At 37.7% G+C, this 14,081-nt stretch overlaps 1 protein-coding gene across 1 annotated transcript; it reads right to left on the minus strand.

The window, feature by feature from the left end:
• Positions 1-7,910: 7,910 nt before the first annotated feature.
• Positions 7,911-12,241, minus strand: LOC122992490 (CD209 antigen-like protein E). Its single transcript, XM_044366313.1, has 3 exons — positions 11,958-12,241; positions 11,501-11,604; positions 7,911-8,243 (listed from the first exon to the last, which is right to left on the minus strand). Exons 1-3 carry the CDS (start codon positions 12,072-12,074, stop codon positions 8,081-8,083), a joined length of 384 nt encoding a protein of 127 aa, XP_044222248.1. The 5' UTR covers positions 12,075-12,241; the 3' UTR covers positions 7,911-8,080.
• Positions 12,242-14,081: the final 1,840 nt, after the last annotated feature.

Consider the following 14,081-nt stretch of genomic DNA (forward strand, 5'->3'; position numbering starts at 1 on the left):
GCTAAAAATAGATAGAATGTGTGATCATTACTCAAAACAGGAACAAAAACTTAATGAGTCTCTTGTTTTACTTTTTAGACAGAAATCAACATATGGATGTTGTTCGGTAGTAAACTCATTGGAAGGAGATTTTCATTTCTTGCGCGTAGAGAAAATATTCATATTGTTTTTCATAATACAAATAATGGCTGTTGTTTTTTGTCATTCTTACACAGAATGTTTATGTTTTACATGTCTGTAAACTGCTCTCTCATACATTTGTTCCACAGAACAGTGGAAACAGGGGTATTTTTGAGGAAGTAGATAAGTTAAGGCAAAGCCTTGTGGTACTTGTGTCCATGACACCACTGTCACCAATGTAAAAAATCAGCTATGTAAGAACAAGCAACACTGATGTAGCAGTATCACCTAGCAGCCCATATAACATACTAATATCACAGTGTAATGGAAAAAACAGTGTTTATGGTGGCACTTATGGGTTTAAATCAGAAGACTTCAAAGACCCAGAGCAGTTGGAAGGTTTAAAAGTCAGAAATATAAGGAGAAACAGTGAGATGTTGTCATTAATTCTATGCTGAACAGGAAACTAGTGAAGAAAGGCCAACACAGGAGTGACGGAGGAGCAGCAGTGTTTTAAATAAGTTGCACTCAGGATATGGAAGACTGACTAAGACCAACTTATAAGGAATTACAGCAGTCTAAATGACAAGAAACAAAGATGCTGCTAACTTTCTCTAGATTTCTAGAAGTAATGGCAGCATCTGAGCTTGTTAGGTGTTACAGGTGGAGAGTCTATAGCCCAGTAAAGCCCATTCACTGGTTATCTCCATGAAGCCTGGGGCCGAGGTGAGACCATTCCCTACAATCAAAACATTCATTCACAAACGCAGATGGATGGAAATTAGATCACTCCATATTCACACTGAATATTCCTTATCCCTCATTTAAATGCAGAAAACATGAAAGTTATACTTTAATAAAGTAAAGCAGCATCACAGCAATACACAACATTAGGTATAATAATTTGAAATAGTTTCATACTTTCAAATAATAACACAGCAGCATGAACATAAATGAACATAAATGTCTATAAGCTATAAAGTGATCCTGGTTGTGCACTCACCTGCCAGCAGGTTGTGGAGGTTGCAGTAGTGTCAAGAAGGCTGGTGAAACTGAGAGAAATGCACTGACGGACGGGTAAAATAAGAAATACATAAATATAATCTGTCACATGGTTGCTAAGCAGGTGAACCATAGTGTGAACACAGACAGGCCAGAGACACGGTTGGACTGAAACAATGTTTTATTTTCAGAATGGCAGGGTTAAGTTAGCCAGGTGAGACCCAGGGAATGGTTCACAGCAGAGCCAGGCGCGGATCTCGAAGGTGGAGTATGGAGCTTTGTGGGTCCAGATTGGGAGAATGGAGCAGACAAGATGAGGCGAGGTCCAGGAGACAGGGGAGGTCCAGGAGACAGGGGCCAGAGGGCAGAGCAGACGGACCTGCAGGGAAAAGGGAATAAAGTTCAGACTGAGTACAAGCAACAGGTAACTAGCAAATAAGCTTAGGTATGAACGAACGGCTGGAAGTGTGGTACTGACAGAGCAGAGGCTACGATCTGGCGCTTAGTGAAATTGGCTCATTATGTTGGCGCCCCCCATTAGATGGCCATCTAATGGGGTGCCTATGCCTAGGCATAAGGAGTGAGATAGTTAGGATTAGGGTAAGAATATCAGCATCAGAGCCAATCAGAGGCACAGTAGGGACGGGTCAGAATGCGGGTAGGAAAAAAAATAAGGCAGTTGACCAGGCCTGCACACAGACCCACACAACGGAGCCACTGCTGCAGATCCTCCTAGAGTGACTTTACCCTCATACTTCTCCAGCGAGGACTCTTTCCCCCAAGTGTGTAGATATGGTTTTATATTTGGTAGGTTTTATTTTGTCGGACGGACAAAATAAACAGTTGTGTATGTGCACTTGCTCTCTATCTCTTTTCTCTTTCATATGCACACGTGTGCAACCACATAAAGAGCCTGACTACTTACTTTGAATATGATTTAACTTATTTTTAAAAATTAATCTGGGACAAAAATTAATATTTAAAATTGACATATGATAGATTTAACAACTATTAAAAATGAATATATAATAACCTGTATACTGTTTAAACCAACTACCTGCTGTAAGGTTTTCAAAGCACCTGAGATTCAGTTTGTTGATTTGGGTGATCCAACTCAAGGGTATCATTATAGAGTCACAGCAATCCTCAAACCTACCTTTAAATCATATCATTAACTTCTTTTCAATTAAATTTTTAAAAAGATTTTAATTATTTTCATAATTGCATAAAAGGCACAGCCAGTATCAGCTACCAGCATTACAAAGGACATCATAACAAATGTCTGACTCCAGTACAGTGCTTATATGTTGTAATTGACTGACTTTATATTGACTCATCTGTTGAATAGTTTTGGTTTACATTTCATCTAAAATAATTTGATAATTCTCTCACAACAGCAAGTGTTTCCTGAGTGAAACCACTAATTATCAAGTAAAATTCACAAACACTGATGACCTCTGCTAAAGAGATCTGTCAGCTGCTGAGCAGACTTCATTTAAAAATTATTTTCAGGAAAGTGTCTTTTGATGATATAGTAAGACATAATTACACAAAATCTATATTACATAGTTTAATTATGATATGAGGGATGTCATAAGAAATGGTCTCAATCAGGTTTTTTGCAACTTTCAACTATCATGAAATCTTTAGCTAAGACATTAATCAAAATAAAGGTTTTTTTTAGTTGCTTGAAACATTGGAAATTGGTTAATGAAGCTCTTCTGGCAAAAGCTGTAAACATCTAATTTATAGAAATCTCTTTAAAAAGGCAGAACAGAAGCAAAAGGTCATCAGCACAGCAGAGAAAAGTTTTAAATTCACACACATACAAACTGATTTGCCTTTTGCAAAATCATAGTTTGCTTTGAAAAAGCATTTTTACATATTATACACCAGCATTTTTCTCACAGATCCACCGCAGAGAAGCATCACATGACCGATCATTCCAGTTTAGATTAGTTTTCTTGCCAGACCTCATATGTGCACAGTCCTCTTCACCCCACTTTGGATCTCCACCTTTATTATCAGGCTGATTTTTCTCCCAGTACCTACAGGTCAGTGAACACGAGAATCGTGATACTTAATCTCTGACATGAACACAGTCCTTCACACAAATAATATTTCTTCACAAACATCACATTTATGGAATTTCTTCTATCTTGCATGATGTGCCTTAGTATAGTTTTGAGCTATAGAGCAGCGAATTGAACAGGGCTGCAGGTTCACTGTAGTATTTTTCCTAAATGTAAATTTGCAGTCATCAAATAGCAACAAAGGAGCCTCTTGTATAAATAAACACCCCCATAGTGTTCTGGTCATCAGTTACAGTACTGTGTAAAAGTTTTAGGCACTAAAACTCAAGGGCGGATGTTTTCTCTGTAACACACAACATTAGAAATTAGACAAGAATCAAGTCTGTCTGTTTCCAAAGTATGAGGGTTAAAAAGATGCATATTAAGAACAGAATTAGCACAGAAAGCACAGAACCAATTTTGTGCTTTGAAGCAATTCAATGAAATTTGGAAGTACACAGATGAAGCCCTATGAGATTAAAAAGAATTTATGGCATGACTGGGAGGGGGAGGGGGGACTCCAGTAGAGAACACAGGACATAGAATAAGGGTTATGCATGTATTTGTGTGTGTGTGTGTGTGTGTGTGTGTGTGTGTGTGTGTGTGTGTGTGTGTGTGTGTGTGTGTGTGTATGTGTGTATGGGCGTCTTACGTTGAAGGTGTTAGGACGAGGCACCATCCTAGGATAGGATAGGCCTATATTATGTTCCACATCAAGGTCTTATTGTATATCTATGTTGGTAATAGATTGTAAGCAAAGCCTCATGGTGGAAAGCATGAAATGAAATAAAGATGATTATAAAAAATAAAACCAAAGAATTGGTTCACCATATTTTAGTGCATGACTCCTACTGTGAATTACATAACATGTGACTAGAGTTGACTTGTTGATATTCTACCAACTATGGAGCATTTCTGGTGCTGATTTTTAGCTGCAGTTCTGTGGTATGAATACAATTTTTGTGATTATTGCATCTTTCAAATTATTTTGATGGCATCAGTTTTTATTTGAAGATAATGGAACAAACTTTATGTGTTGATTTCAGCTCATTCTTTCTGTGTCCTCATGTCAGATTTTGAGGCAGGATATTATTACTGGATGACACCACAGAAATAAAGACATATGGGTTTATCAAAATCTCAAATATGCCACTCACTTTCTTTGACAGCTAGATTGGCTCATTGTTTGATCATGAGATCAATACCAAGGTTTTGGCCAGCAGATGCCTCCCTTTGAATGTATAAAATGCTTTGAAACCATTCTCAGCACAGTTACTTTGTGTCTCCAGTCACAACATGCTTTAAACCATACTACAAAGCCTTAGGATCTCACGAAGCTCAGCTTTCACACCACCAGATGAAAGTAAAGTTTTAATCTACAAAAATTCACATAATACCACCACTTACATTACATTGGACTTGTGAGTGCTTTATTTTGAATAAGACAACCAGAGATTGTCTGAAGTACTTCTGAGTAACGTTGGACCAGTGGAAGAGAAAGCATCCTTCTTCAATAAAAGTATACTGTAAATCACTAATTCTTTGTTTTAAATAAAATAAAAAATATCTTAGCTATTTCCTTAATGATAACATATATTAAATGTAAGAAAAAATGTTAACCTTCCCACTACAATCATAATTTTCTTATTGTATGCAACATATTGATCTTCCGTAAAAACTAGTTTTCATGTATTTATTTACCACCATGTACCAATACAGCCTTTGCTACACACACACTTACACCAATAACTTGCATGAAAACTTAAAAAGGCTTAAAGATTAGCCTCTAAACGGCGATCAAAAAACTGTGCTTCTCCCAGTAAGCAGCACACCTAAGGAGTAATTGCCTCTTCTTCTACATATGCATCTCCATATGCTGCTGTCCAAACAAACAGCAATGTTGTATTTTTATGACACTTTAACAAATTTAAACAGTAATTAAGACCAACACAAACCAGAACAAAGTCAGGACATCATCTTTCAGAGTAGAATAATGCTCCTATAATCATGAGTTCAGTCTGACTTAAACTTCTGAATGTTAACCAGACTCACATTGGACGTCGAGGCCGATGAGTCCAGCCAGCAGGAAAACACTCAGCAGCCCCAAGAAGCCCCAAGACAAGAACAGCTCCATGAAATCTCCTCTCTGAAGTCTTCGGACCTGAACAGAGAAAAGTCTCACTGACTGAATATTCTTACCTGTCTGAATTGTTGAATGTTTGGTATCAACATAGATTTCTTCCATTGTTCAAAAGCAACTACGGTATTTTCTAAAAGGACAGCTGTGTAGCACTGGCAGCTGTACATGTACTGTAGAAGATGACACTGTCTCTCTGTCACAGTTTTTGGCTGGACCAGCCAAGGACCAGCCCTATAACCCCGGTTGAGTGAGTGAGTGAGTGAGTGAGTGATGAAGTTACACCACTGGTCGGCCGACTGAGTATCGGAGGTTCTTCATTGGCTAATGATGGAATCAGAGGACAGCAGTAGCGTGACGCAGAGTGACTGTGTTTCCTGCTCTGAGCTCTGATGCTCTCAGCTCCGATGTTAAATGCAGTGAAGTCGGCTAAACTCCTGTTTAAACAGACACGCACCATCCAGTCTGATTGACTCTCCAGCTGACAGCACTGTCAACAGCCAGCAGCAGAGACAGTGCTAATACCAGGACACAAACTTTTTATTTCTCTGATGTTTTAACATCACAAATGATAAATTAAAGCATTAAAACACAAGTCTTTCAGGTAAAACATGAGACTCATGTAGCTTTTATTATATGGTGGGTGTTGGGTCTCACTGGCCGACCACATGTTTCAAGACTCTAAGAAACAACAGGAGTCCTAAAGAAACAGTCTGTGGTTGTTGGCACCTAAGTGGGAAACCCCATGGACCCAGGTCTCTTTCTCCATGGACTTGGTAACAACTGGGCATAACCTAGCAACATATAGTGAAGCATAGCATGGCTAAGTAAGAATGTTTAACTCAATCAATTTACTGTACATGTATTTATTTGGCTAAGGTTATTCATTGAACTATTGTTGTGATGTCCTTGTTGTGATGGTCAGGTTATTGCATAGCCACACTGCTAAGTTAATGTTAGCATGCTTAACACACGTTACATCCAGTAACTAGGCCTCGCATGCAACTAACCTCTTCCTAACCTGGCACCTTTAGCCTACACCAATTGGCCTTAAACAGAGAACCACAGTTAAGAGGTTTAAAACCTAGCTTTGCACTTTGCTTTAGACAACGCATGTGGTTCAAGACACCACATGGTCTGGCCTTTTGTCTCTGCAGTTCTCTCTGTCGGTCATGTTGTCTCCATGCCATGTGCTCAGTCACCAAGTGACTTCAGCCATCTTGCCATTGTCCCCCCACCTCCCCCCACACACACATAGACACACACACACACATACACTTGTATATAGGTAAATTAAACTAGATTAATATTGTGTGTTTTTCTCTTTTACCTTTTTGTTAAATAAATGCTTTTGGATATACATGCTGTCTGTTTAATTTTGCACAAGAATGAGTTTTGCCAACCTTTTGCCAAAGAACTCTAAAATCCTTATACTTTAACTAGCTATTATTATGATAATTTTGGTTATAGTTATCAAGTTAATTATTGATCAGAGTTAAAAATTGATAACTTAGTAAATTTTGAGACTGAATTGGCTTCTTTTTCCCTGACTCCAGGGTGATGCCCTGTTATTATTCATTCTTATTAATAATTTCGATTAATTTTAATAATCAATAATTATCTTTGATAATCATTAATTATTGCTGATAGCCAAACTTGTAGCCAAGGCCCAACATGGGTGTATGATATGAGAAAGCCTTTTAAAAACAAGCTAAGGGAGGAAACAGAAAGTACATCTACAAAGTACAACAACACGGTCAATCAAGATAAAAAAGTTTAATACAGTAAGAACAATTATAATTATTACAACAATACATTAACATTAGAAAGCTATATGCAGTGCAATAAACTACTGTATAATACCCAATGAAACAAATAAATAATGCAAACATAGCCTGTTAATATTTGCAAAAATGGAGTTGACATCAGGACATTGTAATGGAGACAGACATTGATATGACAAACAACAGTCTAATTTGTGGAGACATGACTCGTCAGCACCTCATCTTGACTCCTTATATCGACTTGTCATCTTCAGCCACAGAAACAACAGGAACTTTGGTCAGACCACTATCTGCACAAACACACACACACGCATACATACACAGCTTGTCAACCGCAAGGCCAAAAGCCAAAACTTTCTACACACTGAGGGAGAGATCGCTGCAGATGTTTCAAATGAACCACTTCCTTTTTAATGTTACATTATATGGTTATGTCGTGGGAAATCTTCAGTTGGGCCAATAAATCTTCAGGTCACCCACAACTTAGCATTAAACTCAAAACTTATAAGAGAAAGACTAAAAAAATACATCTGAAGCTGGCAGAGTTCACTGTGAATAGGTTTACTGTGCATAAAGAGCAATACAAAGCAAACAATGATTACATGGTGCAATTTGGACACACGACATGTTTAATATTAATAAACTTGGAATAAACAAATGAAAAGTGCTTCTACAGTTCAGCCTCAGTTTAGTCTCACTGGAGTTTCTGTCTGGATTTAAACCATTTAATTTATTAGTTCCTCATCATTTTTATTAATACATTTGTCACTTGATACATATATATATATATATATATATATATATATATATATATATATATATATATATATATATATGTGGCTCTCGAGAAACAATAAGCAATCAGCCCGTTCCCAATAGGCACGTTTTGAACGGGAACTGCATTAGTAGTTTAAATTGTAAAAGTATATTTATAACATATGATTTATTTCAAAACTCATTTTGCGCTAAATGCTAAGGATTTTCTCACAGATCCACTGCCTAGGAGCATCACACGAAAGATCGTCCCAGCTGTATGTAGTTGGCAACTGAGGTATGACTGTCACACAGTCTTCTTCTCCCCACTGCATATCTTCACCTCCACTATCAGGCTGGTTTGTCGCCCAGTACCTAAGTTAATGAGAATGAGAATCATGACTGTCAATCTCAACACAGTCATAAACATAGCTTCTGTAGTTTTTGGTTATGTGCCAACACACTGTGATTATTTTGAGACAATATAGGTTTGTAAAACTTTGTAACCTTCCATGCTGACACCCAATGTTGTCCTGTGGACAATAACACAGCAGGAAACAAGTCAAACACTTTGATTTTTTTTTTTTTGGGAGTAACTGTCACATCTTGCCTGGACTTTGGGTGTTTTTTTGGTCTTATGTTGTGTTCTGTGGGGTCTCCTGGTTTTGCACGTCTGTTTAGTCCCTCGGTTCATAAGGGTTTTCTTGTATGATTTGGGTGGTGGGTTTTAGAGGACTGCATCATTAGTTTGTTGGGTTGTGTGCTTGGGTTAGTGTTTGTGGTTGGTTTTGGCTGGGTTAGTGTAGATGGCATTGAGTTTGTTTTCTGGGTTTTTGTTCTGTTTCCCTTGTGTGTTCATGTACTCCTCCACACATGCCCTGCATTTGGACTCGTTAGCCCTGCCCTGCTGTCTTCCCCACACCTGCCCTGTGTTAGCCTCGTCAGCCCTGCCCCGCTCCCTGTGTGTCCTCAGCCAATCAGCTCCCTGTATGTTCATTCCCCTCTCGAGTTCTCCACCCATCTCCCCACCTGCACCTCATCTCCTTGTTAGTTCAGTTTTTTTAAGTTCTGGTTTTCTGTTCAGTCTTTGTTGGATTGTTTTGTGTTGTTTCTTCTGCAAGTTCTGTTCAGCTCTGTTCAGCTCTGTTCAGCTCTGTTTGCCTGTCCATGATCATCCACAATTAAAGGAGTTTTTCATCATATCTGCATTCCGGCTTCTGCGTTTGGGTCCACTCCTGCTTCCCCAAGTCTGACAGTAACATTTGTCAGAAACACAACTCCAAATGAATTCTACTGCTCAATGTATGCTGAGAGTGTAAATAGGCAACCGCTGGCCAAGTTCGCCATAACAACTTTAAAAGGTTAATTAATATGTTTTCTGTTTGTTGTATTTTCCACTTCCACTTCCTCTTCCACTTCCCAACTAGCCAAAATACATAACAAAACAAACACGGTTTTACCGTGGAACTAATTTTTATACACTGTACACATAGGTTTATATTGGCATATGATGCTCAAACAGTACACATATTGTGTGTAAAACTGTTTTTTTCTGCTCAAAATCAGCTTATTTGTGTCTGCTTAGATTTTTTTTGTTCATAGTGCAATACAAGTGACCAACATGAAGACACATATGACAGCAGAAGACAAGTGGGAGAACTAGACTTAGGTAGGTGTAGGTAGGTGTGTGTTTGTGTGAGTGGATGGGTTTTCTGTGTGAAAGATAAAAAAGGTAGAGAGAACAAAAAGGAAGAGACCGTATTAACCCCAAGAAAGAAAAAGAAAAAAAATAACACAGCCACAATCTTAGAGGGCAGGCACCATCTGGTGGATCTGGGGCAGGTCAGGTCAGGACAGAATTTTTGATGTATTTATTTTCCCTTTCTTTGTCTCTTTTCTTTTCAATTTTGTTCATTTGCTTGTTTTATTCTTTTTTTATTCTTATTTCTTTGTCTGTAGGCTGCCACCACTCCTGTAAGAGGTGGCTGGCCTGTTGTAGGTCAGATCCCCTTTAGAACAGCCCCACATCTACAGGAGGGGTCTGTTTAACTGGGTCTGAGGAGCAACTTTCTACTTGGAGAAGGGCTTAGTGGGGATCAGGTCCTCTGACTCCAAGCTGTCCCAAACCAGTCCAGTCCCCCAAGTCCCCCTCCCCCAGTCACCAGGGCTCAGTCCGAGGTGGTCCGATCATTCAGATATGGTTGGCTCAAACATAACAGAAAGAAACATAACAAAAGATAGATAAATGAGTATGCAAACAAGTTAATAAAAATAAAATAACAATAATGATAAATAAAAAAATAATTTATTGCGAGAGAGTGAGAGAGTGAGAATAGAAAGAAAAGAGAAGAAGTAGTTGAATAGAGTATTGTAAAGTAATTGTATGTCTGTGTATGGTCTGAACCTGAAGGTGTCTGTGTATTCTCACACTTGTAAAACGGTAGAAATGAACAGAGTTCAGTAACTGAACTGAACTTAACAGACTGAAATCCGGCCTGTTACCAAATACTACATGTTTGTTAATTCTTAAAATGATATCAAAATTAATATGAATGCCAATAATAATAATAATAATAATAATAATAATAATAATAATAATTCTAAAAATAGTACAGATAAATAATATTGGCATCATCATCCTATTAATATGTATAATAATGACAATAATAATAATAATAATAATAATAATAATAATAATAATAGTATCATCTTTTCATCCTCATAATAATCTATGCAAAAATTGACCATTATTACATAAATTATCCACAGTAATCAACATCATAATCATCATTCTATAAACATGTGTAATAATATTAATAATAGCTGTCTATATAATAATATTAATATACATCATCCTTCTCCTGATGTCAATAATGGCATGTGTAACAGCATTCATGATAACTATTTCTATAACAATGAGAATGATAAGTGAAAATGACAATGACAATCATCATCATTGTTGTTGCATCATTGATAATAAATATTAAATAATATAGATAATAATGAATAATAATTATCATAGTGACAGATAATATAAATATAATATAGTAACACATTTTATACTAAAGTAATAATAATACAAACAAACAAACCAATAAAACCAAAACAAATAAACAAACAAAAATAGGTGTGGAGCTAATTGACAAATGGTGTCTGCTTATATTTGAAAATTCAGTTCAGCTGAATTCTTTGGCCTCTCCCTTAACATGACATAAACAAAAAACACACACACGTACTGGATATAGTAATACTCACATAGTAGAGCCACTATCTCAGCTACAACACCGGAACCACACAGAAACTTTTACAAAGGGCAATGAATGTGCTTCTAGTGACTGTCAAAGCTTAACAGTCATGGAGAGCCTGACAGCAGCTGCTCATGGCTGGTTAGCTCCGAATACCAGCACTTTGTTCATGCTATACTGAGCGATGGTCAGTTAACTAAATAAATTAACCATTTTGTTGACAGTAAATGGTTATTTGGCTCCACTCTGACAAGTCAATATGATTATTTCTTAACAGCGGCTGTTATGTAGACTGTCATAAAAAAAAAACTACTTCAGTGAACATACAGCAATCATTGTATATGTTCTCTATATTCAAAAAAAAGGTGAATAAAATTTCTGCCTTACGCCTGAGTCAGTGGAGTTCCATCTGTCCATTTCCAGGTTCCCTCTTTTTCTCTGTCACTTAAACCAATCCAACTTGCTTGCTTTGTAATATTAATGAGGAATTCCTGCTCAATGTGAAGGAAAGAAAGCCACTGTATTTATATTTAGTTTCAACCATATTATAAGGGTAATTTACAGGGATTAATATGAACAATTCTGACAAGGATTTGTTTAAAAAAGTTGAAAAACATTTTTTTTTTTGGAATTTGTGCATAAAGCAATCAGTAGGGTTAGAGGGCAAGTCAAGCTAAACACTGATGGGTGAGAAAAAAACATGAGAAACCTAAATAAAGAGCAGCAAAGGAGGGAACCCTCTTCCAGGACATGCATGTCTTATGTACAGTCCAGGGTTGACAGTCAACATTATCAGCACACACACACACACACACACACACACACACACACACACGCAGAGTACCTGTTCTTCATAACTGTCTATGACCACCAGATCTGCTCCTCTGGCTCTGCAGTCTTTTCTGCCTTTTTCCCAAGAACCAGATTTAGTGGAGATGAGATAACAAGTAAAACTGAACATACTCCATCCTGCAGAACAAGTTTTCTCTGTAAAATATGTTAAACAAGAGACATTAAAGAGTAGACGCAGTTTATGTCCTTCTACTTGTAAATATCTGGTTTCGAAAACTGTTTTCAGTGCATGAACCCCTAATGTGCATAATTTATACAGTGGAGGATGAATCCAAACAGCCTTAAGCAAGAGCAGGATAAAATTGTGTCATCAAACCCAGACTAATGCTTCATCTAATGATTCCTCACAGATACAAGTCCAATACTAGGACAAATTAGTAGTTACTTATTATTTCACAACACCCATAAGTACAATTGAAGGCAATATAAAAAGAGTCTTAAACATAGACTGTAAAAAATATGGACGTAGTCACTGTAACGTCACCCACTGGTTTGTGCACTGCAGTTTTGAATCCTCGAGTTTAGCAATTTCACCATTGTCATCTTGGATTTCACCATCGCCATGTTTGATTTTTGGAGCCAGAAGTGACCATATTTGGACAAGAGGGTGGAGCTGATCATAACGTTAGCTGCTCGCTTGGTTAGCACGGTGCATTTACAATCTATGGTTAACAGTGATAATGCTAATGTTAATTTCCACTAGTGAAAAACAGGCCTAAAACCATTAACTTGGATGTATTATAAGAGCTGCTGGACCAAAAATGGCACCAATTCAGTCCAATAAGAATTGCCCAGCTGGCGCATATGCCAAAAAAGTTTCTAGCTTCTGGGTTTGTTTCCGTATTGTGCAGCTAGCTGAATATGTGCAGTGGTATTTCCCTTGCTAGCCTCGCCCACGAGTTCCTGCTTGGTCCATAGACTTTACATTGTGATAACATTACGGATATTTACCGCTTTTCTCAGCTCGAGTAAAGTTTTACAAATAAAAAAACCTCCATGGATCAAAAAATCATAATAGAAAGAGTCATAATTGACCTTGTTTGCAGTCCAAGGTGTCCTGTCAACAGTTTTACAGACATATATTTTACAATGGTTGTCTATGGGGAAAATGCTTTTTGGGCTGCAGGGGGATATTTTTGCTGCCATTCTGCGAGTGACCACTGTGCAAAATTGGCTGCAAAGCTGAGCGACAGAGCCCTATCCAGCTCTTATAATACATCAATGGGCAAAGATGGCGACGGTCAAATCCAGGATGGTGACGGTCAAATCGCTAAATACAAGACTTCAAAACAGCAGTCCACAAACCAATGGGTGACTCCATGATGGCTACGTCCATATTTTTTTTACAGTCTATAGTTGGGCAGTGGGATGACAGCCCATGGGACATGCCCCCTCAGCCATTCCACCGCCTGACAAAGGTTTGAGAGTGGCTGTCACAGCTGTCAATCATGACATCACACCCTGTTTTTAAATAGTGAAATAACTAATTAAAAACAAACTTATCAGAAAAATGAGCATGATAAAAACTACCTAACATGACAGAAACCATCTTTGGGAAAACTTTATTTGACATGTAGGCTACTTGATTTTTTAGTTTGGCTCATGTCCCATCTCTATACATGGAGGGGGTGGGATTTATGACCTATACTGCAGCCAGCCACAGGGGCGATCGAGATATTTTGGCTTCACTTTTGCGGAGCTGTCATGACGTTCATATTTATATACATTCAACGGGGAAGACATTGGCAGTGACGTCACTGCTGCATACGACTGGTAATGTAGCTACACATAGACAAAGTCACAACATTCATTTTTATCAGAAATTTAGGCCCAATTCAAAACATAACATTTGGACTGAGACTTCAGGAGCCGAATGCACCACCTGTTTGTTGTAAGTTTTTACTAAGTGCAGATTTATGAATCATTAAATTAAAACTGGTTGAACCACACAAACTAGTTGTTAAGTAGAGATGAGTTGTTACCAGATTTATGCCTACTAACTGCCAGGTGAAACTGTTGCGTAACCTTGCTGAATGAACAAGCCTAACGTTAACTTACTAATATCTGACACGTTGAAAGAGTAAAAGAAGTCATATGCAATTCTTTTGACACATCT

Source organism: Thunnus albacares, chromosome 11, assembly GCF_914725855.1.
Source record: "Thunnus albacares chromosome 11, fThuAlb1.1, whole genome shotgun sequence".
Taxonomy (NCBI): domain Eukaryota; kingdom Metazoa; phylum Chordata; class Actinopteri; order Scombriformes; family Scombridae; genus Thunnus; species Thunnus albacares.

What these genes read in the sequence shown, in the direction of transcription:
- LOC122992490 (XM_044366313.1), bottom strand. Translation starts at nt 12,074, where the DNA reads ATGTTCAGTTTTACTTGTTATCTCATCTCCACTAAATCTGGTTCTTGG. An exon ending in TAGACAGTTATGAAGAACAG is followed by an intron (nt 11,605 to 11,957) that starts GTACTCTGCGTG and finishes CACATTGAGCAG; the next exon opens with GAATTCCTCATTAATATTAC. An exon ending in GGAACTCCACTGACTCAGGC is followed by an intron (nt 8,244 to 11,500) that starts GTAAGGCAGAAA and finishes TCATTAACTTAG; the next exon opens with GTACTGGGCGACAAACCAGC.